This window comes from Corythoichthys intestinalis, chromosome 4 (assembly GCF_030265065.1).
Source record: "Corythoichthys intestinalis isolate RoL2023-P3 chromosome 4, ASM3026506v1, whole genome shotgun sequence".
Classification (NCBI taxonomy): domain Eukaryota; kingdom Metazoa; phylum Chordata; class Actinopteri; order Syngnathiformes; family Syngnathidae; genus Corythoichthys; species Corythoichthys intestinalis.
In genome coordinates this window covers 13,488,767-13,514,775 of record NC_080398.1, presented here as the reverse complement: position 1 = coordinate 13,514,775, position 26,009 = coordinate 13,488,767, and the positions used below count along the sequence as shown (strand labels likewise).

The 26,009-nt window shown below is 38.0% G+C and overlaps 1 protein-coding gene across 1 annotated transcript; it reads right to left on the bottom strand.

The window, feature by feature from the left end:
• Positions 1–934: 934 nt before the first annotated feature.
• Positions 935–21,067, bottom strand: LOC130914709 (sialoadhesin-like). The gene is made up of 6 exons (XM_057834145.1): positions 21,003–21,067; positions 20,781–20,919; positions 20,557–20,711; positions 12,277–12,387; positions 4,775–5,026; positions 935–1,014 (listed from the first exon to the last, which is right to left on the bottom strand). The coding sequence occupies exons 1-6, from the start codon at positions 21,049–21,051 to the stop codon at positions 935–937; spliced, it is 786 nt and encodes a 261-aa protein (XP_057690128.1). The 5' UTR covers positions 21,052–21,067.
• Positions 21,068–26,009: the final 4,942 nt, after the last annotated feature.

Genomic DNA, 26,009 nt, shown 5'->3' with positions numbered 1-26,009 from the left:
ATGCTCCCTCCACCATGCTTCACGGTGGGGATGAGGTGTTGATGTTGGTGAGCTGATCTACTTTTCCTCCACACATGATATTGTGTGTTACTCTCAAACATTTCAATTTTGGTTTTTAGAAAATCAATTTGTTGGATTACTGTAGAGCCCATACACCAAATATGAAATTAAATGTAATCACTTTATACCACAATGCATTAGGAGAGGAATTACATAATCAATAGTGTACCTAAAGAGTGTGGTAGTGAAAACTATGTTCTATATGACCAATGAGTGTTCATTCTCTTATGCCATCTTACTAAACTTTTGACTGGTTCTTAACGTTTGCTGCCACTGATGGCAATTGACCATTTGGATTGAGAGGATTGGCAGTAATAGTTCGCTAAAACATGATCTTTCACTGCTAGACCTTCCAGTTCAAATGCATAGGACGTCTATTACCGCCAGTGGCAGCCAATGAGTTAAATAACGATGAGGCAGTAGGTGACAACAATTACCATTAACACAAACTACAGTAAATTTGTTGCCATCGCAATTGATTTCAAGAATAGTAAAGTAATGTGCATCAGCATTTGTACAAATATTCCAAACAGCATGAGTAGAAAAGATGTAGTGACATGGGCTGTTATCTTCTATCCTTCAGGTCTATTTTACACATTGGCGTAGATTGGATCAGAGACTATAGTCCACTCTGCCTGTGAGGGAAAAATGAAATCAATTTACTTCAAGCAGACATGAACTGAAGTAACTCTCAAGATGTATTGACAAACCTCACTCTGGTTGCCATATGTATGTTCACTGTACATGCTGCTGTAAGCCGGAACAGCCTTAATGTTTTTCCTGACAGACAGGAAAAGGGCAGTCAGAAAATGACTCGTGCAATTTCCGACAGAAGGTTTTCCATTCTAAAAAGTGAAGTGAGAATGATGACATTTTAACCTAGCTGCTTTGACGGTTTGAAGGGACTCCACAGGTTGACGTGGATCTGAACGAAGCGTCTCTCTCGATCTACACCTGGTGGCCAAACAACAGTATGTCACGTTATCGGGTAACCGTAAATTCTCACCTAGTGGCACAAATAGTTAACTGGAAATATTAACATAGAGCGCAGAAATATTTTAAGAGCAAAATTAACCATAACGGCTTTTACAAATTACTCTAAATGTATTAAAAATTGCATGTATCTGTGTAAAAGTTTGGTAGAATCTTCAAACTCATTGTGATACTGATTAAGTTACAAATTAAAATTAAAAAGAATGCTTAAGTATTGCATGATTAGGTAATGTGAAAAATAGACATAAATGATCACTGCAAGCACTACCAGTCAAGATAGATTGGACGCAGGCCCGGAGTGGCTAATCGGGAAGACCAGGAGACATCCCGGTGGGTTGGCCTGACATTTGGGAATTGAGGGCTGGTCTTAATGTACATTTTTAATGAAGCTCTTAGTTAAACGTGCTAATAACGGCATTAACACAACCCTGCTTTGGCTTTGAATTTTTTAACGCATGATAAAATATGGCCAATTCCTGCACCCTGTAGCTTGGAAATCAAGACAGCGAGCGCGCTCTAATGGCTGCAAGCTCTGGGAGAGAGTAACATCCTGCTGACTTTATCCTGGCAAAAAATAATTTGGGGTTTAAATGGCCAAAATGGGGCACGTTGAGGCAGCGTGACAAGCATGAACCCGCCTGGCCACTTGGCGCGTCCCATTATGTTTTTTTCCCCCAGCATGTTTGGATGAAAATACTGTACATCGATGAACTTATTGATGCTTTGGGCAGCTGTTGTGGCCGCCCAAGACGCACTATAGGCAGGCACAAGCACACGGAACATCAGGGTGAAATCCTCGTGTTAGGAGTAACGTCACTTTGTCTTTTTTAACCCTTTAAGGTCTGGGCCTATTTTGTCTGATTTTGCATGCCTTTGAAGTTGCCTTTATATTTCAAAGACAGAATTGTTTACGATGGCCTGGTTTGGTCCCTTTTTTTGTGACACCTTGAACTTCATGTCCAAACTGTTGTGTCCTTCACTGACCAATTATAAGTCATAATTTTGGGCCCAAAAAGACCAAAAATTCCAAAATTGTTTTGTCAAAATTTTTAATATTGATGTCCAATTGACAACCAAACATGCGTAACGAACCGTTTTGAAACTTTGTAATATTTATTCAACATGTTAGGATGAACATTCAACCAAAAAAATTTAGAATAAATAGTCTTTTATTTGACAATTCAACATAAACAACAGGTATAGCCATAGGCGTTTTTTGCATTTATACATGCTCTAGTCAAAACAGGTTATATACAGCAGACCAAACAGTGAAGAACAGTGAAAAAATATACCATCTAACACAAAAAGTGTTTAGAGGCCATCTCTTTATGAGTTTAGGTATTGCGGCCCATCACCTGATGAAAACTATGTACACACAATCAAGCTTCTTGAACACACATTTATATACACAAATTGAGAAGACTGATTGTGGGAAAAAATATATATATATAACATTGGGGAAAAAAGTATTTTCAAAAATATTTACAATAAACAAGTTAAATTTTTTTCAGGCATGCCACTCCGAAAAGCAGTTTCGTCCTGGAATTAGACACAGGGCTACATCACAGCCCACACTTCCATGGGGTGTCGGTCCTCTTTCCACCCTTCCATTTTCAATTCACTTTACTTTCATTGTCACTATAAATGTACATGAAACAAAAGTCAGTATTTATGAAAATAATAAAGTATAAAATAAAAATATATACAGCAATAAATAATAATGGAAATCTATATGTATGACAATAGAAAGAATACCGTAGCTGAATATGTGCTACATCCCTAATCTTCATATAGAAAGAAGACCACAAATTATACTTTGATCTGATATGCACATTTTATTATTACATACACAAACACGCACTTATATTGCATCAAAATTAACTTTGTCTTGCAATATCAAAAGAAACTTTTACAGCATTAAAAAAAAAAAAAAAAAAAAAAAAAGTGAGTTGGCTTACCTCTGCTCGTCGATGGCGTCACCCACGTGTTCAAATCCGTCACTATCTTCACTCGAGGACTCTTCCGAAGAAGACGATGATGACGAATTTGGACCACCCTCTTCCTCAAGTTGATCAAAAAGCACAATTGCTTGCTCTAAATTTAGTTTTCCGTTCATCCTCAAAGTCACACAAAGTCGCTCGCCCGCTTGCTTGATTCAAACGGCCGTCGCTCGCCCGTCGCTGCGTCAGAACACTCCTGCCTCTCGTTCGGTGGAACCTCGCACGGCAGTTATATTTATAAAAAAAAAAAACGCATTTTGTGCTTCCACTGTGACTTCGAAAGGGTTCGTTTGATTTGTGTTTTTTTCATGGAGCTTCCGTTTTGAAAAAGGACAAGAAATTATGGAAATATAGACATAAACAAATGATCCATGCAGCGTTTTAATGTTTTTTTGAGAGGACAATAAACCTATAAAACTTAAATGACAATATCTCACGTTTTAGTTGGTCGATTGACTTCAAATAACAACGAGAGTAAACCGCAACTTCCGCACTTTAAAACGAGACCAACCAACGGCATGTGGGTGACGTAATTAAAACGCGAGGGTGCTTCAAAGACGACGTGCGCTGAGGACGCGCCGGCGCGTCCTTCGACTCTCAAGGGTTAACCCAAAATGTGGCACTCTGAGGCGGATTATAGCATTTATTGAGCTGCAATGCCCAGATAAACTGTGAATGAACGTGTGGCCTGAAGCTCAGTATGTTTTAGCACAGCCTATATAAGGTAAGCACATTGGTCAACCCATGTGCCAGTAGGTGTATTTAAAAATCAAAATATATAATAATTTGTGCATTAAAAAAAGGCCATTAATCGCAAGTTAATTATGGACTGATTAATCGTGATTAATCGTGATTAAAAACCTTAATCGCTTGACAGCACGATTACATCATTTCAATACAGTAGGTCATGTTATTAAGTGGGACGGTCTGTGGCATGAAACCCCCGCTTCAGCCTTGATTGCACATCTGTACTCGTCAAACGTAGCTACTACGTTAATCGCTTGGGAACACTTACCATATTCTTATAATCACTATTAAAAGAATCACAAGGGTCATGACAGCTCCAGCTGAAATTGTACTATAAAGATACAGCATTGTGTCTGCAATCAAGCAAAATTGGGTGAAGCACTTGATTCATGTCATTCAAACAAGTAATTCAATTAAATAAAACACTTTCTTCCATACTGTAAACTGGTAAAGTGATGGGGGTACTGCTGTTGCCCACACTGTTGTTAGCCATGCAAGCGATGGACCCAGAAGAGGGAAGAGAAGCCTTCAAAGTGGCGATTGTAATGGAATCATGTTGCTCTATTTCAGGCCTTGGAAGTACTGTGCCAGGCAAAAAGAAGTGGACGCTGCTGGGCGGTCTGGACTGTACAAAGCACACACATTGAACCATCTCCCCCTCAGAGGAGCAGGATGAGACACTCTTAATTTCAGGAGCATCTATATATAAAGAGAAATAGAACAATAATTGGTCAATTATAGTTGGACAGCTCTTAGTAATAACCCTCTGAATCAATATAATGGTAATTATTCATTTATATTCCTCTTAAATGACGAAACCTTTCTGACTCACTGTGTTTCACAAATTTCAGGGTGATTTTTTTTTTTTTTTTTTTTTTTTTTTTTACACTACTCTTAAATGTCAAAACTTGTCAAATTTCTACCCAACCAGTATGTGTGAGTAAAATTGTCACAAAATAAAGTTGTTAACTTACACATCACATCAAGCTGGACAGGTGATGATGTTGCTTTTCCTATGGCGTTTATGGCAATGCAGTACAAGGGCCCCGTGTGTCTAGAGACATTCGTCAGGATAAAGATCCTGCCCTCGTGCAGCCGAGCGCCGTGGTCGTTATGCCACTCGTAGCTGCTGGCGGGAGGGTTGGCGTCACAGCTGCACTTTAGATACACAGCTTCTCCCTCCTTTACATTTGCTTTGTATTGAACATTTATATTCACTGGACCATCTATAGGGAAACACACAAGAGGCTACAGCAAGGATTGAAGGACATTTTTATGAAAAAGAAACACATTTTTGTTTTTAAGTTTTTATTTTCACCGCATCGGCAGATATTTGGTCAAAACACCTATTGTAGGGCAACCATTTACACCCACATACACACCTGTTGCAAAGTTAGAGACTTCAATTAACCTATAATGTGCGTGTCTTCTAAAGGTGCCATAATAAAGACCTTATAGGGCCATAAACAGTCATGTGAAAAAATTTGGACAAAAGAAATTAAGAAATGTTCACTTATCAATGTCTGATCTTGTTTTTCTTTATCTCTGGAAAAGAACGCGATTTAATTGCAGGTAAACAACACAAATTAACATTGTTTTACTCATTAAAACAAATATATCAACAAAAATGCATATTCTAACTGAGGAAAAAGTTGGACACTACCACCTAATAGCTAGTGTTACCCTCCTTGGCTGAAATAACTTCACTGAGACGCTTTTTGTAGCCATCTACCAGTCTTTGACATCGGTCTGAAGAAAGTTTGCCCTACTCCTCAGCGGAGAATACTTTCAGCTGTGAGATTTTTGAGGGGTTTCTTGCATGTATAGACCGTTTCAAGTCACCCCACAGCATCCCAATAGGATTAGTATCTGTGTTTTGACTCGGACATTCCAGGACGCTCCATTCCTTCCTTTTCAGCTAGTCCTTGGTGTTTTTACTGGTATGTTTTGGGTCATTTTCATGTTGCAGGGTCCAGTTTCGCTTCAGCTTTAATTTTTTCACAGATGATCTCAAATGTTCCTAATGCACCCTCTGATACACGATATAATTCATGGTGGATTCTATGATGGTGAGCTGGCCAGGTCCTGCTTTAGCAAAGCATCCCCAAACCATGACACTTCCACCTCCATGCTTCACAGTTGGTATGAGGTTCTTTTCGTGGAATGCTGAATTGGGTTTATGCCAAACATGTTCTCTGTTCTGGTGTCCAAATAATTCAATTTTAGATTCATCTGTCCAAAGAACAGTATTCAAAAAGTCCTGGTCTTTGTCTACATTTTGCTCTGGCAAACTTCCGTCTGGCCTTCATGTTCTTCTTGGAGAGCAAAGGTTTCCTCCATGCACACCTCCCATGAAGGTTAAACTTGTGATGTATTTTTCTGATTGAAGAGCAGGGGTGAAAGTGGGCGGGAACGGTCAGGAACGCAGTTCCGGTATAAGATTCAGGGCTGGAACGCAGTTCCGGTATAAGATTCAGGGCTGGGACAGCGACGGTGCTTTGATTCGGAAAATATGAGGGCAACTGACGGTGAGGGATGGCGTGGCTCAGTGGTAGAGTAGTTGTCCCCCAACTCAGAGGTTGTGGGTTCGATTCTCTGCCCTGATGGACTCGCCTAAGTATCCTTGAGCAAGATTAACAGAGATAGTTATCTCTGATTGGTTCAAATGTGTATGTTTTCTGAAACAGCAAAAAAAAAAAAAAAAAAAAAAAAAAAAAGGAATGCAACAGAAAATGGATCAAATCTTTAAGCGCAAGGAAAGAGTTAAGGTGGCCTTTTTTATCATATTTAGTTTTATTTGCTCTGATGGGGAGGTTCAGAACATTTTAGCTGTCGATGTGCACTTTGGACTGATATTTGTTCATTTATGTTAGGCTACTTATTCATTTCCTTATGATTAAAAATGTCAATGTTTGCGCAATCTTTAAAATATATTCCATTTCACTCTGCGTAATATAAGTCATTTGTACTTATTTTTCTGAATGTATGTTACTTATATATTTATTATTTTAAAAAAAAGTAAGTAATAGTAAATGTTTATATTAACTTCAATTTTAATATACAGCCTTTGTTCTTACGTAGTTAAAATTGAGATTTGGCATTTAGTATGTGAGGAAATAAGGGAAAATAAAAATGAGGAGATGGAGGTTGGGGTTATAGCTGTTTTTAAATCAGTTTTCTTTGCATTTCAGTAGTTTTGACCGCCCCCACCCAAAATAAATAAATGAATAAATAACATTTCTGGCTCCGTGGCGATCTTCTTCTAAAATTCTAACCACTTTCACCCCTGTTGAAGAGGCTTGCACTTTCACATCAACAGTAGCAAGACCCTGCTGCAGGTCCCGTGATGACATTTTAGGATTTTTGGAGACTTCTTTTAGAATCTTGTGGTCTGCTCTCGGGGTGAACTTGCTCGGACAGCAAGACCTGGGCATGTTGGCAGTTGTTCTGAATGTCCTCCACTTGTAGACTATTTTCCGGACAGTAATATGGCTGATTTTATATTCTTTTGAGTTCTTTTGAAATCCCCTACCGGACTCATAAGTGTCTACAATCTTCTTTCTGAAGGCCTCAGACAGCTCCTTTGAGCTTAACATGGCGTTTTCTCTCACTTAAACAGTCAGGGGACCACCAAACTAAATGTGCGGTTTAAATAAGGCAAGCCTCCTTCAAAACACTTGGTAAGGATGTTCTAGTCATTTGCACATGATGTGATACACTTGTGTGTGATTTTAGCCATTTTAAGTGGGACTGAATGTGGGGGAGTCCCAATTTATTCCTCAACAGAAACTACATTTATTTAAAATTACATTTTACAGAAAGTTATAAAATATCTTTTTTTAAGTTTTAATTGTTTAGTTCTATAACTTGAATCTCTCAAATTGTTAAAATTGATATTAAATATCTATATGACCAAATATGTTAGGCTTCCATTGGGTGTCCTAATTTTTTTTCACATGAGTGTAGTTTACATCCATGAAAATATGATTCAACAAAATGTTGGTGTGCAGCTTCCCTTTTGCTATGAGTTATACACAACAGCACATTTCTTTTTCCCTATCAGACACTGGAATGTTTGATGATGCATAAAAGTGTCTGAGCTTTTCGGGTGTGTGCACTCTTGGAAGTATACATCCATACTGTACCTTTTCTTTTTTTCCATGTCTTGTGAGGGTCACATTTTTTGTTTAACGGTGAATTGAATGTCACCCCCAGAGTATGGCCAGGGAAGGCCACGGCCCCCATCTACAAAGTTATTGCTCACTGCCTAATATTCAGTATATTTTAAGAACTGCGCTGTTATTAGTTTGTGCACACCAGACCATTGGAAAAACAGATATAACACAATAAACCAAATTACAGTACTGTAATTTTCGGACTATAAGCCGCACCCCACAAATTTGACACAAAAATGGCATTTGTCCATAGATAAGCCACAGGGATAGTCACACCTAAACATTACTGTTGTCGCGATACTATAATATTTTGAACTTGATATCTATACTCAAAAAATACTCAATACCATTTTTGATACTACATAATTAAAAAAAAAAAAGAAAAAAATTCGTTCAGTCTTGTGGCTCATGAAAAAGTAAAACTCTTTCAAAGAGTTTATGACTACTAGACGTCCAATCGATTTGAACTGGGAGGGTGGCAGCGAATTAATGTTTATTCGCTAGCAACCTTCCCACTTCAAATAGATTTGACGTCAAACACAGTCAACGGCAGCCAATGAGTCAACAAGGAAAATGCAAAAATATCCTCCATGGCTATCAAGAGTCATGCAGGATCAAATTTACCCCATGACAACAAAATACTCTTAACCTGTGATAGCCCAATAACCAATAGATAACTGAGTAATCAAATATCGTATCCCGATACAACAATTCAGTATCAATACTAGCAGTGCAACGGTTTGCGGTTCAAAGCCGAACCGTACAGTTGGCCCTGTACGGTTCAATACGCCTTTATGAACCGCGCCTTTTCGGTTTTGCTATTAATTTATTCCGAACACTTGTGGAATGAATTGGTCGAGCTCTGTGTGCCTGTGTGTGACATGAAGCACAGCTGAGGAGAAATTCCCACCCCGCCGCAAGTAAATGTCCGATCGCTGTCAAGCACCTGTGTAATACAAGCTGAGTAACGCCCTCTCTCGCTTACGGACGAAGTGAAAGTGAAACAAGAAATAAAACAAAAAGCTATGGCGAGCGGAGGAGTGGAGAGACCGAATTTTGAGGAAGCACTGGCTTCTTTCAAATCCGCGGTGTGGCAACATTTCGGTTTCCACGTGGACTACAATGCGGAGGGAGAGAAAATAGGAGGGAGAGAAAATATTGACAAAAAAAAAAAAAGTTGCTAGCGCTTGTTCCCTATGCTAATGGCAGCACTTATAACATGACTCCGGCACCTCAGCCGGCATCACCCACAGATATCACTTTCTCAGAGCAGGACAACCCCGGAGATGACACCAGTGAAAACACACGGCGGGCTTCGTTAATTTATTTGCAACGCTTGACCCGCGTTACATTGTTCCTCGACATTTATGAAATGCGCAAAGCCATCGAAGATGACTTCGCTAAAGTACATAGTTTCGCCATGACCACTGATAGTTGGACGTCCCATGCTACAGAGTGCTACTACCTAACTGTGACAGTCCATTATAATTCATACCTATCAAGTTGTACGGTCTCGGAGTAATTTGTACAAGTGAGCACTGATTTTAAAATGTGTACGCCGTACGTTACGTTCAAAATCTGTACGTTTTTCGTGCATTACGTTTTTTTATCCGTTCGTTAAAACGTTGGTTGAATGACGTGAGAAAAGTCAGAGACACGGAGAGGGTTTGTTGTGACGCTGTAGCAAACGTGATGCCAGGCTAGGTGGCTCCAATATTTCCTGACTGTAGCCGACAGCCTATAACCTACGCCTAGATATCTCATGCATATAGAACTACATGCGAAATGACAGACTCGGTAGCGTTAGTAAACAGCCGCCATTTTAGAGCAGTACACTTCTCAGAAAGGCTCCGTTGTAGTGAACCTTCTTAGTGAAACTAAGTAACTTTTTATCTAAAATACTCCTAAATCGGCATAATCTTGACTTGAGTCTATCTTTAAATGATAAAACAGTTTTAAAAATTTCACATCGTAAGTAGACAGAAGGGAACTAATGCAAAAACGGGAGCAATTTTATCAACTTTAACGGTTGATTCAGAACATTAAATGACCTCCAAACATAGCAAAGGTTACTGTGTTTTTATTTTTTTTTAAATGAAAAAAAAAAACATGAAAGGTAACACCAGTTACTTTGCCAAGTAACTTTCTTACTACTGTGTGTGTATTTCAGTAGTCAGTCACTAAACTAGCCAAAGCGCTAAGAAGCATTTTAACAGTCGAAAATGTTTACATTTTAAGTGTTTACTTAATTTTCTTAAAAGCAAAATAAAGGCAGTTTAAAAATATATATATATATAAAAAGCAAACCGAAACTGAACCGAAACCGCGATCCCAAAACCGAGGTTCAAACCGAACCGTGGGCTAACTGAACTGTTGCACCCCTAATCAATACAATTCAGTACTTTTAACAACCCTACTAAAGACATTCACCTTATCAGCCTGCAAAATCCATATATAAGACGCACTGGACTATAAACTGCAGGGTTCAAAACGGAGGGAAAAAGTAGCGGCTTATAGTCCAAAAATGATGGTATATACATACTGTAGGTAGGCATTTCCTTAAAGGGACAGACAATGCGCATGTGGACAGAGCATGTGGTAATGAGTATTAATGATGTCATGAGGAAGGGTGGCAATCAGGGATATTCTCATTTGATTGGCTAAAATAGTACCTGCACTGATAAGACATCTGCCCCATATAAGGCAGCCACCTCCTGCAAATACTGGCTCGTATTTACCATGTCAGAAAAATGAAATTCTATGTTTCTTTTTTAATCTATTTATTTATTAAACAAGATTATTTCCACTAGGACGCACATGATAAAAGAGTTGTCTTTCCCTTTAAGATCATTTAGTTCAGGGAAGCTCATTACATTGATCACGATCTACCAGTCGATTACAGCTTAAAAATTAATTAATCGTAATTAATCGCAATTCAAACCATCTATAAAATATGCCATATTTTTCTGTAAATTATTGTTGGAATGGAAAGATAAGACTGATTTATACATTCAACATACTGTACATAAGTACTGTATTTGTTTATTATAACAATAAATCAACAAAATGGCATTAACATTCTGTTAAAGCGATCCATGGATAGAAAGACTTGTAGTTCTTAAAAGATAAATGTTAGTACAAGTTATAGAAATTTTATATTAAAACTCCTCTTAATGTTTTCGTTTTGATAAAATTTGTAAAATTTTCAATCAAAAAATAAACTAGTAAAGTAGCCCGCGATTGTTGATGTCAATAATTACTTACACAATGCTCATGGGTGCTGAAGCATATAAAATCAGTCGCACCCAAGCGCCAGCAGAAGGCGACAAAACTCCGAAAAACACATTTCCCTGTGCTGTCATTTTAATCTGTTTGAGCGGGGCATTTGTGCGTTAATTGCGTCAAATATTTTAACGTGATTAATTAAAAAAAATAATTACCGCCCGTTAACACGATAATTTTGACAGCCCTAATATATATATATATATATATATATATATATATATATATATATATATATATATATATATATATATATATATATACACATACATATACAATATATCGTTTACATCTGCATAGCTAATTATGTTGAGATAGCTACATATGTGGTTACGCAACCCCCACACCACTCCGCTGTTAAGATAGAGTGCGGGAATTTGTCTCCTTGAAAATTGAATGATCTTGGAGCAAAAAACAATGAGCACCCCTGATTTAGTTAGTATAGGATAGTTTTCGACTGGCCAGTTTACTACAACAGTATAATTTTGCCTGGAAATAATGACTTTTAGTTTTGGTGTGCCATCCCAACATCTCAAGTGTCCCATTCTGGCCCCCATGTACGTAAATATCTGCAGATGCCATATGGTGAATTTTGTGACATGAATAGAACTGCATTCATTTTTTATTTTGCTGTCTGCTACAATTCGAGTTAAATATGGTAGTGTGTGACCCACTGGATTGTTGGGCAGTCATAACAAGCAAAGCCTGTTTCCGCTGGCCTTAACACAATCAGATGTTTTGACCTACACAGCCTGGGTGAAATTTTTTCTTTTTAATTAATTTATTCCTAATAGCCAATGACCGGGATTTCACTTTCTACATCATCAGAGCTACTTTCTACTTACATTTCACATTTATGATTTTGGTTGCCACCTCTACCTGCCCTCCCTTGAATGTGGCGTGGCATTGCAAACGACTGTTATTATTTGCATTGGCAGGATTTAAAATCAATGTGGACGTAGCTTTCCATTGCCCGTTCCCCTGTGGTCGTGTCTGATATTGTAGATGTCCAGAGTGACTCCAGTGGAAGACAGGAGGAGAAGTGGGGCACGAGTGAGTGACAGAACAGGAAGCAATCAGGAGTGGATTATGTGTGTCTTCCATTACAGTTAAATTGACAGGACTTGCACCTAGAAACATAAAAGAAGGTTTTGCTGTGATGAGTTGCAATTTTTTAATTTATGTAAATAACTACACAAAATCTATCAGTTCCCTTGTTTTGAGCTTCTTTCAGTTTCCTTAAAGGGATCCAAGGATAGAGAATTGTAGTTCCTAAAAGATTTAAATACATTGAATTAAAATAATTAGATTTTGAAACTCCTCCTGATGTTTTCATTTTTGAACAATTTGTAAAATTTGTTTAACTTGTAGGTCCCCATTGTTGATGATGTCGCAAGGCGGTGACGTCACATGGTTTCGCTGCCGGGCTTCCAGAGTATGACTCCAGTGACATAAAATTGCCATCTGTTCAACCCTTTCAATTTGAACCTGAGAGGAAAATTAATGAGTGTGACAGCACTGTCGATATGTCACAAAATGACATATTTGCAAACGCAAAATGAACAGGAAAGATGGGATGAGACGAGACGAGAGTAAGGAAAAGAAAATGGTGTTCTGCCAAAATGTATTACACCGGCGAAAGGCGAATATGACACCTAAAGTTCTACCATGCGCTTTCAACTTGTTTTGTTTGGATGCATACAGACAGGACATACTAAAGATGCCTTAAGAAAATACTTACACGTAGTAATATCAAATAAGGGTGGTTTAAATATGCTACGTGACTATTGTGGTCAACAGATCAACAATCTGCTTTAAAGCTACCACATAAAAAACAATGCTTAAAATTAGGAAAGGGAAACATACAGTGCTGCTCGAAAGTTTGTGAACCCCACAGCGATGGTCAGATTTTTTGTAAAAAAAACTAAAATAACCTTATTAAATGTTAAGTTATACCCAAATCCACAATACTGACATTCCAAATAATGGACTGAAACAAAAGAAATAGTTATATTGTCATTCTTTATTTAACAAAAGTGGTTGATTTAAGAAAAACTCAGATATCATGTGTGCAAAAGTATGTGAACCCCTTCAGTTAATAGGATATTGCGCCTCCTTTTGCAGAGATTACCTCAACCAAACGGTTTCTGTAGTGACTAATCAGCCTCTCACATCTACTTTGGGGGATTTTTGCCCATTCTTCCTTGCAGAACGCAGTCAGTTGAGAGAGGTTTGATGGGCGTCTGGCATGAACTGCTCGCTTCAGGTCCCGCCACAGCATTTCAATGGGATTTAGGTCAGGACTTTGACTGGGCCAGTCCAGAACACGAATCTTCTTCTTTTTCAGCCATTCCTTGGTTGTATTGCTGGAATGCTTTGGATCATTATCATGTTGCATGATCCACCTTCTGCCAAGCTTTAACTTCAAAACAGATGGCGTCAGGTTATGTTCTAGGATTTGACAATATTCCTCAGAATTCATGATTCCCAGGACTATGTGGAGTTGTCCAGGTCCCGAGGATGAAAAGCAAGCCCAGATCTTGACATTCCCACCTCCATGCTTCACTGTTGGGAGAAGGTTCTTTTGGTGGTATGCAGTGTTGACTTTTCGCCAGACATGGCGGTTTTGGTTGTGACCAAACAGTTCAATTTTGCACCTACATCAGTTGATGAAAACTCTTTTTAATTTAGTCTCGACAACACAACTGTTAAAAAAAACAAAAAAAAACAACTGAATTGATTGATTAGGAAATCAGGTTGAAATAATAGAAAATTCCAAAATGTTGAGGGGGTTCACAAACTTTTGAGCAGCACTGTATGCAAAAATTATTTTGAGGCAATGAAAAGCTAATAAAACACTCAATAAAAACACATATCATAAGTACTCGCCGCTTTAACCGATGAGCGCATGTATTGGACGTCTTGCCGCGTAGAAGTAATTGCAGTAACAAGGTAATATTCTTCGAGTGACAGTGTCGATCTACGTCATCACCCTGAGCATCCATTGCAGGTATAAAGACATGGCGCCCACCGTAGGTCAAAACTTGTACTAAATATTATAATTTTTAAATCAATGGCAATATTTTATGTGTTTCTAATAACATATTTTAGTAAAAGAGAACAATTGTGGCTTATTAGAGCCTACAAGTCTTTAAAGTGCCTATGACACCAAAAAGCATGTTTATTTTATATTTCAAACGGTATTTTATGCTCCTGAATGAAATTGACCACTTGATGTGTGTGGAAGCGATCGTTATATTTTATTTAATTTTTGAATCCCGTGCCATGCAAAGGAGTGACTTCAGGCTCCAGTCTTGGGTTGAGAACGAATGCGAATGTGACGTCATCCGGGTCAGCATCTCACAATACAGCAATGCTTTATAGAATGCAGATGCGCTGCAGATTCATCTGATTTTGCTGAATAATTTGTTTATTTTTCGCATCACGCCAGCAAAATTTGCTGCAGAGTTTTGTTGCTGCACCAGGGAGAGGTGTGTGAGCCTTTTTGGGTTTCAAAAAGTTTCCGTTCACCACGAGTTCAGCCAAAACAAGTCCGACAACAGTGGGACCATTGGACTTTCGAGGAAGTGATTAAATGGCTTGGCTGTCACCCCAGGAGGAAGCCTCTTCTGAAGACGGTACACAAAAAAGCCCACCCGTCCCATCAGACCATAGGACATGGTTCCAGTAATCCATGTGCTTTGTTGTATTCAGCAAACTGTTTGCGGGCTTTCTTGTGTACCGTCTTCAGAAGAGGCTTCCTCCTGGGGTGACAGCCATGCACACCATTTTGATGTAGAGTGCGGTGTATGGTCTGAGCACTAACGTGCTGACCCCCCACCTCTTTAATCTCTGCAGCAATGCTGACAGCAGTCCTGTAACGAGTCACATGACATTTTGGAGGGAAAATGACAAGCAGCAACGGCGTAGGTTTGGTCAAAACATTGGTAGGGACGATATAGCATAACGTGCATGTACAGTTTTTGCTGAGGACGGGACATAATTATTGATCAATGCAAAATAAATCTGTATTGATTATACTAACTTTTATGTGTATTGGTTCAGCGGCCCTATACCGTTCGATTCAAACCTTTGTTTTAAAAAATTACTAAAGAAGCATTTTGAAGACTTCCAGGCAAAATGTCCGGATTTAATGAGCAAATTTAAATTGCATTATTTGAACATAAATGATATTAATATACGCAATAAATACAAGCTTTTAATCATCTCTTAACTATCCAGGAATGCAAAAAAATAAACATTTGTCTTAAGACCACTCAACATTGTCTAAACAAAAAAATATATGTATACAGTGCCTTGCAAAAGTATTCGGCCCCCTTGAATCTTGCAAACTTTCGCCACATTTCAGGCTTCAAACATAAAGATATAAAATTTGAATTTTTTGTCAAGAATCAACAACAAGTGGGACACAATCGTGAAGTGGAACAAAATGTATTGGATAATTTAAACTTTTTTAACAAATAAAAAACTGAAAAGTGGGTCGTGCAATATTATTCGCCCCCCTTGCATTAATACTTAGTAGCGCCACCTTTTGCTCCAATTACAGCTGCAAGTCGCTTGGGGTATGTTTCTATCAGTTTTGCACATCGAGAGACTGACATTCTTGCCCATTCTTCCTTGCAAAACAGCTCGAGCTCAGTGAGGTTGGATGGAGAGTGTTTGTGAACAGCAGTCTTCAGCTCTTTCCACAGATTCTCGATTAGATTCAAGTCTGGACTTTGACTTGGCCATTCTAACACCTGGATACGTTTATTTTTCAACCATTCCATTGTAGATTTGGCTTTATGTTTTGGATCATTGTCCTGTTGGAAGATAAATCTCCGTCCCAATCTCAGGTCTTGTGCAGATACCAACAGGTTTTCTTCCAGAATGTTCCTGTATTTGGCTGCATCCATCTTCCCGTCAATTTTAACCATCTTCCCTGTCCCTGCTGAAGAAAAGCAGGCCCAAACCATGATGCTGCCACCACCATGTTTGACAGTGGGGATGGTGTGTTCAGGGTGATGAGCTGTGTTGCTTTTACGCCAAACATATCGTTTTACATTGTGGCCAAAAAGTTCAATTTTGGTTTCATCTGACCAGAGCACCTTCTTCCACATGTTTGGTGTGTCTCCCAGGTGGCTTGTGGCAAACTTTAAACGAGACTTTTTATGGATATCTTTGAGGAATGGCTTTCTTCTTGCCACTCTTCCATAAAGACCCGATTTGTGCAGTGTACGACTGATTGTTGTCCTATGGACAGACTCTCCCACCTCAGCTGTAGATCTCTGCAGTTCATCCAGAGTGATCATGGGCCTCTTGGCTGTATCTCTGCTCAGTTTTCTCCTTGTTTGAGAAGAAAGTTTGGAAGGACGGCCGGGTCTTGGTAGATTTGCAGTGGTCTGATGCTCCTTCCATTTCAATATGATGGCTTGCACAGTGCTCCTTGAGATGTTTAAAGCTTGGGAAATCTTTTTGTATCCAAATCCGGCTTTAAACTTCTCCACAACAGTATCTCGGACCTGCCTGGTGTGTTCCTTGGTTTTTATAATGCTCTCTGCACTTTAAACAGAACCCTGAGACTATCACAGAGCAGGTGCATTTATACGGAGACTTGATTACACACAGGGGCATTCTACTTATCATCATCGGTCATTTAGAACAACATTGGATCATTCAGAGATCCTCACTGAACTTCTGGAGTGAGTTTGCTGCACTGAAAGTAAAGGGGCCGAATAATATTGCATGCCCCACTTTTCAGTTTTTTATTTGTTAAAAAAGTCTAAATTATCCAATAAATGTTGTTCCACTTCACGATTGTGTCCCACTTGTTGTTGATTCTTGACAAAAAAATTAAATTTCATATCTTTATGTTTGAAGCCTGAAATGTGGCGAAAGGTTGCAAGATTCAAGGGGACCGAATACTTTTGCAAGGCACTGTATACAGGACTGTCTCAGATAATTAGAATATTGTGATAAAGTTCTTTACTTTCTGTAATGCAATTAAAAAAACAAAAATGTCATACATTCTGGATTCATTACACATCAACTGAACTATTTCAAGCCTTTTATTATTTTAATATTGCTGAATTTGGCTTACAGCTTAAGAAAACTCAAAAATCCTATCTCAAAATATTAGAATATCATGAAAAAGTATACAAGTAGGCTATTCAACTAATCACCTGAATCATCTAATTAACTCGAAACACCTGCGAGGGTTTCCTGAGCCTTAAAAACACTCAGCTTGGTTCAGTAAACTAAATCACAAGTATGGGGAAGACTGCTGATCTGACTGCTGTCCAGAGGACCATCATTGATACCCTCCATCAGGAGGGTAAGACACAAAAAGAAATTTCTCAAAGAGCAGGCTGTTCACAGAGTGCAGTTTCAAAGCATATCCACAAAAAGTCTGTTGGAAGGGAAAAATGTGGCCGGAAACGCTGCACAACCAAGAGAGATGACCGCAGCCTTAACAAAATTGTGAAGAAGAGCCGCTTCCAGAATTTGGGGGAGCTTCAAAGACAGTGGGCTGAAGCTGGAGTCCAGGTATCAAAAGCCACAGTTCACAGACGTGTCCGGGAAATGGGCTACAATAGCCGTATTCCCATGGTCAAGCCACTTCTGAACTCAAGACAACGGAAGAAGCGTCTGACTTGGGCTATGGAGAAGAAGCACTGGACAGTTGCAGAGTGGTCCAAAGTCCTCTTTTCAGACGAAAGCAAGTTTTGCATTTCATTTGGAAGTCAAGGCGCCAGAGTCTGGAGAAAGGCTGGAGAGGAGCAAAATCCAAGTTGCTTGAAATCCAGTGTGAAGTTCCCACAGTCAGCAATGGTTTGGGGAGCCATGTCAGCTGCTGGTGTCGGTCCACTGTGTTTCATCAAGTCCAGAGTAAATGCAACTGTGTACCAAGAGATTTTAGAGCACTACATGCTTCCATCTGCTGAAAAGCTCTATGGAGATGAGGATTTCATTTTCCAGCATGATCTGGCACCTGCCCACAGTGCCAAAACCACCAGTAACTGGTGCACTGACCATGGCATCACTGTCCTTGATTGGCCTGCTAATTCCCCTGACCTGAACCCCATCGAGAATTTGTGGGGTATAGTTAAGAAGAAGATGAAAGACACCAGACCTACAAATGCAAATGAGCTGAAGGCCGCTATCGAAGCATCCTGGGCATCAATAACACCTCAGCAATGCCACAGGCTGATTGCCTCCATGCCACGCCGGATTGATGCAGTAATCCGTGCAAAAGGATTCCCAACCAAGTACTGAGTGCATCAATGGACATTTTCAAATGTTTGATTTAGTTTTGCTGTTATAAAATTATTTTTTTACTTGGTCTGAGGAAGTATTCTAATTTTTTGATATAGGATTTTTGAGGTTTCTTAAGCTGTAAGCCAAAATCAGCAATATTCAAATAATAAAAGGCTTGAAATAGTTCAGTTGATGTGTAATGAATCCAGAATGTATGACATTTTTGTTTTTTTAATTGCATTACAGAGAGTAAAGAACTTTATCACAATATTCTAATTATCTGAGACAGTTTATATAACCGAAAATACGATAACACTTTATAATAACTATCCATTTTACTAGTTAATAGATCATTGGTAAACTGTTGATATATGATTTATTGTTGATTTGTGAAGTATTTGTTAACAGTTTGTTAAGCATTTACAGGGTGTTCTTAACCTGAAACACAGTTTGTGTAGAAACGTTTCAAGTTTTTGTGTGTAACGTTTGGCATTTCTATTTTTTTAGGTTAAGAACTGCTGTTCACTTCAAAAGAAAAGGCATTTTGATAAGGCATTTTGCAGGCTGGGCTCATGTTGCACATTTATGAAAATCTGCCATAGAACCAACAAATATTTGTACTGTTCTTTGTATATTTAACCAATAAAATGTATGACCTTCAACATAAAGTGTATATAGTTTTAATAAGATCCATCAACTAGCATGGGCATTTAGAATGGGTTCAACCATATTGGAACACCCTGTAGATGCTTAACAAACTGTCAACAAATACTTCACAAATCAACAATAAATCATTTATCAACAGTTTACTAATGATCTATTAACTAGTAAAACAGATAGTTATCATAAAGTGTTACCGAAAATACTTCTTTGTCAGGGAATAACGAAAAAAAAAAAACAATGGAGCCGTCCTTCAGGTAAAACACTACTGCTTTTCTCCACAAGTACAGCCAAACTCAACAAAAAACATGAAAGCTCCCGTGGGCTGCTTTAAGACCACATAAATAAAATAAAAAGTAAAATTGGGAAGCTGGGGGTAAAACTCTGTTCACTACATTTCTCACAGTTAAATTAACGTTAACAGTAGAAAGCATATAAAGGACCTGCTTAAGTTTTGCAGATTAGCAAGTTGACACAGTTTAATGTTTTGCTAACTCTGATGCAGGTTAGACTTTCAGTAGCAAAATTAGTTGCGGAACATTGGCGTCTTTTTACATTTCTTACAGTGGCTGCTGCTGGCTGAAAAAAAAAACTTCTAATATCTAATGTCTGTGTGTGTGTGGTGTGTGTGTGTGTGGGGGGGGGCGTGGTGAATTCATCAGCCAATCAAATGTGCATTTATGAGGAATTGATTGGCACATTCAGCAAGTGAAAAGAGGTACATGTAAGTCTGAACATAATGAAAATAATTCACTTACTAATGGTGGGGTCAAATACAACAATTAAAACATATGGGAAGCCAATCTAAACTACCTGTATAACTGAAGTCATTATATCACGCAAATAAGGTTACTTAAAAGTTGGTGAGGACAATTTTAGCATCCTGAAAAGTTGGTAATGTTTTGTCCCTACCGTCCCAATGCAAACCTACGCCCTAAGCAGTACTCAATTTGGACATTTAGGGATGGACATAGTTTCTATGGGGTGTACTCACTTTTGTTGCCAGGAGTTTAGATATTAATGGCTATATTTTGAGTTATTTTGAGGGGAAAATAAATAAACTCTATTATACAGTACAAGCTGCACACAGACTACTTTTCATTGTGTCAAAGTGTCATTTTGTCAGTGTTGTCCCTTGAAAAGATATATTTAAATATCTGCAGAAATGCGAGGGGTGTACTCACTTATGTGATACACTTTATATCCAAGTTTTAGTTTACACCTTTTCAGGTTTATATTCACAAAGCTTAACCCCAACTTGTTTGATTTTATTTTTAAGGTTTCTGTAATATTTGTATTACAACTTTTACACATTTTGTTTAGGATTACTTGTTAACGCTCAGTTCTTTCTGTTCTACTTTAAAGAAAAGCGTTGTACTTACGTATCATTTTTATGGAGACAGTTTTGTCACTGTAAGAGAACTTTTCAAAGTCTTTCATTTCGATCCTGAAATGAAAAGGCCCTTGGTCGCTTTGTTGAAGAGGGTCAATCTTTAGTGAGCAGTTCTTCTGCCTGATGTCTCCCACCATCTCAGTCCTACCATGATATTGTTGCATTGTCATTGAGCCAATAGGGTGATAGATGAGGTGATTTGCTTCCTCCAACCAAACTCCGGTGAATTCACTGATGTCCTTCTGTGGATCAGGATAGTTAAAGGAGCAGGGAATCACCACGCACGATCCAGGCAGTCCATTCACTGAAGACGGCACATCTATGGTCCAGGAACGTGTTTCCATTCGTGTGACTGCAACAGAATGTAAAATGCCAATGGAATTTAGTGTGCGTTTGTGTTGAGGGAAAACAAGAAAACATGAGGTAGAGCCATACTTTTAGAGAAAAAGAAGAGAAATCGAATAAGACATGGTACAGTTTTCATTGTGTCCTCTCTTAAGGTGACTTGCCAAGATAATCCCAGATGTTTCCTGACAGTGTCACAAGAACAACCCCTCCTCCTGCTGTGTGACATGATGACTCCGTTATGCCTTCAACATGCTAAACCACGTGTGAAAAGGGGCACACTGCAGATATCTCAGTGTTGACTTCAGCATTTCTTATGTTTTCATTATTTTAAAAATGTTATAGGAGAGTAATACTATCTCAGCATTTCTTTGGTCCATTAAAAACACCTAAAAATACCTAAAAAAATAAAAAAATAAAATAAATAAAAAGTCATAGCTCATAGGATAATCATTGTATGATCGAATGCCTAGATCAATTTCTCAAGTTTTATGATATCAAGAAGTAGTTCTTAAGAATGATACACGCTCTCTTCATTTGTTTTTCTGATAATTTTGACTTTTCTTTGTTTTTTTTTTGTTTCTCTTTCTATTTTTTGTTACTCTTTTTTCTTTCTTTCTGTTTCATTCTATCTTTCTTTCCTTCTTTCTTTCTTTCTTTCTTTCTGTTTCTTTCTACCTTTCTTTTCTTTCTTTCTCTCTTTCTGACTGTTTCTTTCTTTCTGTCTTTCTGTCTTTCTGCCTTTCTTTCTTTCTTTCTTTCTTTCTGTCTTTCTTTCTCTTTCTTTCTGTCTTTCTTTCTGTCTTTCTGACTGTTGGTGTCATTTTTAACTTTGCAAGAGGAACATCTTTGACTTCCCTATGTATTTTTATCCTTGCTTCAAAGATAATATCAATCTATCTATATCTGGTCCACAAGCCCACCGTAAGCTCCACCTAAAATTATTTCATATCTGTATTTTCACCACTAAAACTACTGTTTTTAGCAACATTTTTGTTGGTGAGTAGTTTCAGTTCAGTTTCAGTAGTTTCAAATCATGACCGAATATTAAAATGCCAAAACCTATTTTATGTAACCAACTTAACTATTACTTCATCTAAATTATATTTTGACAGAAAAATTACCTGATACGGCACGTCATTACATATTTCATTGAATGTATTTACATACCATCATTTTTGGACTATAAGGCACACCTGACTATAAGCCGCCACCCACCAAATTTGACACAAAAACGGCATTTGTTCATAGATAAGCTGCACTGGAATACAAGCCGCTGTCCTCACTGCATTGTGGGATATTTACACCAAACGATATTTACCGGTAAGACTTTATTTGACAGTGGCATCATTAGACTGTCATAAGACCAAATGAACCACCATGAAGCTTTCAACCTGAAAATGTTGAAAAGGTGAAAATGTTGAAAAACTTCATTGCTTCAAGAAGCTTCATTTGGCCATCTCTGCTCCCTTGAGGGAGACAGTCAACCTCTGCTGCCACCTTCTGTCAACACTGTTGTCATCCAACATGCCTCCTACCATGTATTGCAGCGCTAAATATGCATATAACAATCAAATTTCATGTTCTGTGCTAACTATTTCTTCAGTTACTGTTCCAGCTGTTTCATTAATTTCTAGTTATGGTATTTAGTAACAATTTATTTGAAAGTGACACCATAAGACTGTCATAAAACCATCATAATTATGACATGAAAATGCCATGAGGATTAATAAATGCTTATGATAGATATAATTTTGTGTTATCCGACAAATTATCTCACTTTTGAATGGATGTAAAAGATCCGAGTTGGACATAAATGGACTTACTGACATAATTTGCCGGATGACACATAATGACATCTGTCATATGCATTAATTTATGCCCATACTAGTGTCATGTCATAGTTGTTACGGTCTTATGGCAATCTTATAACGCTACTGTCAAATAAAGTGTTATCTATTAACCCAAATAAATCAACAAATAAGCCACACTGGACTGTAAGCCGCAGGATTCAAAATGAGGAGAACAAAGTAGCGGCTTATAGTCCCCAAAAAAGGGTAATGATATTTATGTGATTTTCAATTTCTGAATTGAATTACTGAAGAAGAAAAAAAATCTGTTTTCCACTATTTAAATTAGTTGAGATGCACTTGTATCATCATGTAAATGATAAAACACATTTTTGTTTGTTTTCTTTTTATTGAATGTGTTTGAGCACAATTGCACAGTATTTTACTTGAAGTCATAAACTAAACAGACTCATTGACGATATTTGAAACATTGTAGTATAAATTTCATGTACATATTAATAATCTAAAAGGAGCCCTAATCAAATGTGTCATGACAGGATTTCCTCTTACCCAAATGCACAAACAAGCAGGAAGGTTTCGCTCTTGGTACATATTGATTCAAAGTAAATGCATCAGCCACAACATTGTTCAAAGTGAAACAAAAAATATAAAGCCTACATTGGCACTGATGTATTGTCTATCCACCAAGGTCATCACCCGTGCAGATTTGAGCAAATCATGGCTCCCCAACAAAAGCAGGGTTCAGCATTCCACTTCCATTTGGATAACAACTGTCTTGGTCTTGCCGAGCAAGGTTGATATAACGAACACTCTCTGTCAAACGGATTTTTTTCATAGAGCGACCTTGCTTTCCTCTGACGCTCCAAAGATCGTCTTCACATTTGGTCAAGAAATCCTCCAGCTTGACAGTGTCTTCTTTGGGCCGTCCCCAGGAAATTCTCCTTGGACTTGCAGCAATGAAGCTGGAAGAGGACGAGTTACCCATGACGGGAAAGGTTCTTTTAAAAAGACAGAAAGAAATATCGGTATGTATTCATGCCCAAATGTGCAAATTCAACTACAATGCATTAAAGTAGTATTACCTGAAGAGGTCCTTGCACTGTTACAATGTTGTTGTTTTTTCCACCTCCCCATTTTAAGGTGTGTCTGCTATTAATGACATCTGATTGAAAGGATTTAGGATTAATCATGGTGGTGACAATACAAGTTGATCACTGCTGATGAATGGCTCAGTTTTCTATTATTTAAACAGCCAATCAGTTACTCAAACAGAACTGGCAATCAATTTTATTGGAATTTAAATGGAAATTTCATCTAAATGGTAGATGCTACTTTGTTTTAAAGCCAGATTGCAGGGAAATTGGTCCACCCTTAGTTAAGACCAAAATTAATTCACAAACTGAACAGATAACCGTAATTTTCGGACTATAAACTGCTAATTTTCCCCTCATTTTGAATCCTGTGGCTTATTGTCCAGTGCAGCTTATTTGTTGATTTATTTGGGTAAATAAGTTTACGCTTTATTTAACAGCGTTCGTCATAAGACTGTCATACACTACTGGCCAAAAGTATTGGCACCCCTGCAATTCTGTCAGATAATGCTCAATTTCTCCCAGAAAATGATTGCAATTACAAATGCTTTGGTAGTAATATCTTCATTTATTTTGCTTGCAATGAAAAAACACAAAAGAGAATGAAAAAAACAAATTAAATCATTATCATTTTACACAAAACTCCAAAAATGGGCCAGACAAAAGTATTGGCACCCTCAGCCTAATACTTGGTAGCACAACCTTTAGACAAAATAATTGCGAACAACCACTTCTGGTATCCATCAATGAGACTCTTACAATGCTCTGCTGGAATTTTAGACCATTCTTCTTTGGCCAACTGCTCCAGGTCTTTGAGATTTGAAGGGTGCCTTCTCCAAACTGCCATTTTCAGATCTATCCACTGGCATAAGCAGAGCACATAAACGTTATTATGAGTTAAAGTAATTGGATATTGTAACCCCTCTTGATATTTTCATTTTTATACAATTTGTAAAATTGGTGTAACTAGTAGGTCGCCATGGTTTTTGACATCGCAGGGCAGTGCCGTCACATGTTTACGCTGCTCTGCTTCCAGATTATGACTCTAGCAACATAAACATATCATCTGTTCAACTCTTTCAATTTGAACCTGAGAGGAACATTAATGAGCATGACAGCTCTGTTGGTATTTCACAAATCGAGCAGGAAAAGCAAAATAAACAGGAAAGAAGGGATGAGACGAGATGGGAGTAGGGGGAAAAACGGTGTGCTACACCGACAAAAACGTCAACAAGAGGCGAATTTGACACCCAAAGTACTACCGTGCGCTTTCAGCTTGTTTTGATTAGATGCATACATAACATACCAAAGATGAATTAGGAAAATACCGTATTGGCCCGAATATAAGACAGCCCTGATTATAAGACGACCCCCTCTTTTTCAAGACTCAAGTTTGAAAAAAGACTTTTTGAACACCAAATTATTTTTTATACAGAAAATATTTACAGTACATCTGAAAAAAAATGATTATAACAATATATTTGAGAGAAAAAGCATGTTATTTTGCCTCATTCAAATCTTAATATGTGAACATTTAAATATGTAAATTAAAGTGCAATCACATTCGTAAATGAATGGCTTCTGGTTTTTGAAATGTAAATAAACCAATCTATTGTGATAAAACAGGGGTCATGAATTAAAAATCCTTGGGGACCGAAATTAAAAAATTACAACAATCTCGGGTCCAGAAATATTTTTAATGCTTTTTTTTTCCCCCCCAAAAAATACAAACGTATCTTTACGTGGCCATGCTGATAATTACAACATTCAAAATTGTAAATAATATATAAAAGGTGCATAAAACTAAAAAGTGCTTTAATTGAATCATTAAATAGCAACATTAGCGCATGTTCAAGACTTTTTCTTAATTGTGGATGCTGACAGGGGGACTTGCTTTATTTTTTGACACACCTCTTCTTTTTGCTTTCCATGAAGCAAAGTTTCAGCAACTGCACTCATACAATCTTTGACAATCGGTGCGTCACTGAAAGACTTTTTGTTTTGACCCAGTATCCACGCTATTCTGAGGGAGCATTCATTTGCGCGTTGCTGTGCAGTGAATAAATGAACCATGAGCATTGAGGTGCGATCATATTGAGCCCTTAATTCCGCTATTTTTTGAGAACGGACGGCAGAGTTCACACTTTGCGAAAAAGCTGCGTGCTTTGTCTCATAGTGCCTTTTCAAATTGCTGC

Excerpts from the sequence above, each read along its gene's own strand:
- LOC130914709 (XM_057834145.1), bottom strand. The coding sequence starts at position 21,051 with ATGAAAACTGTACCATGTCTTATTCGATTTCTCTTCTTTTTCTCTAAA. Across the intron at positions 12,388-20,556 it reads TGTCTCCATAAAAATGATAC|GTGCAAGTCCTGTCAATTTA; the intron begins GTAAGTACAACG and ends TTATGTTTCTAG. Across the intron at positions 5,027-12,276 it reads TCCTCCTGTCTTCCACTGGA|ATGGTCCAGTGAATATAAAT; the intron begins GTCACTCTGGAC and ends GTTTCCCTATAG.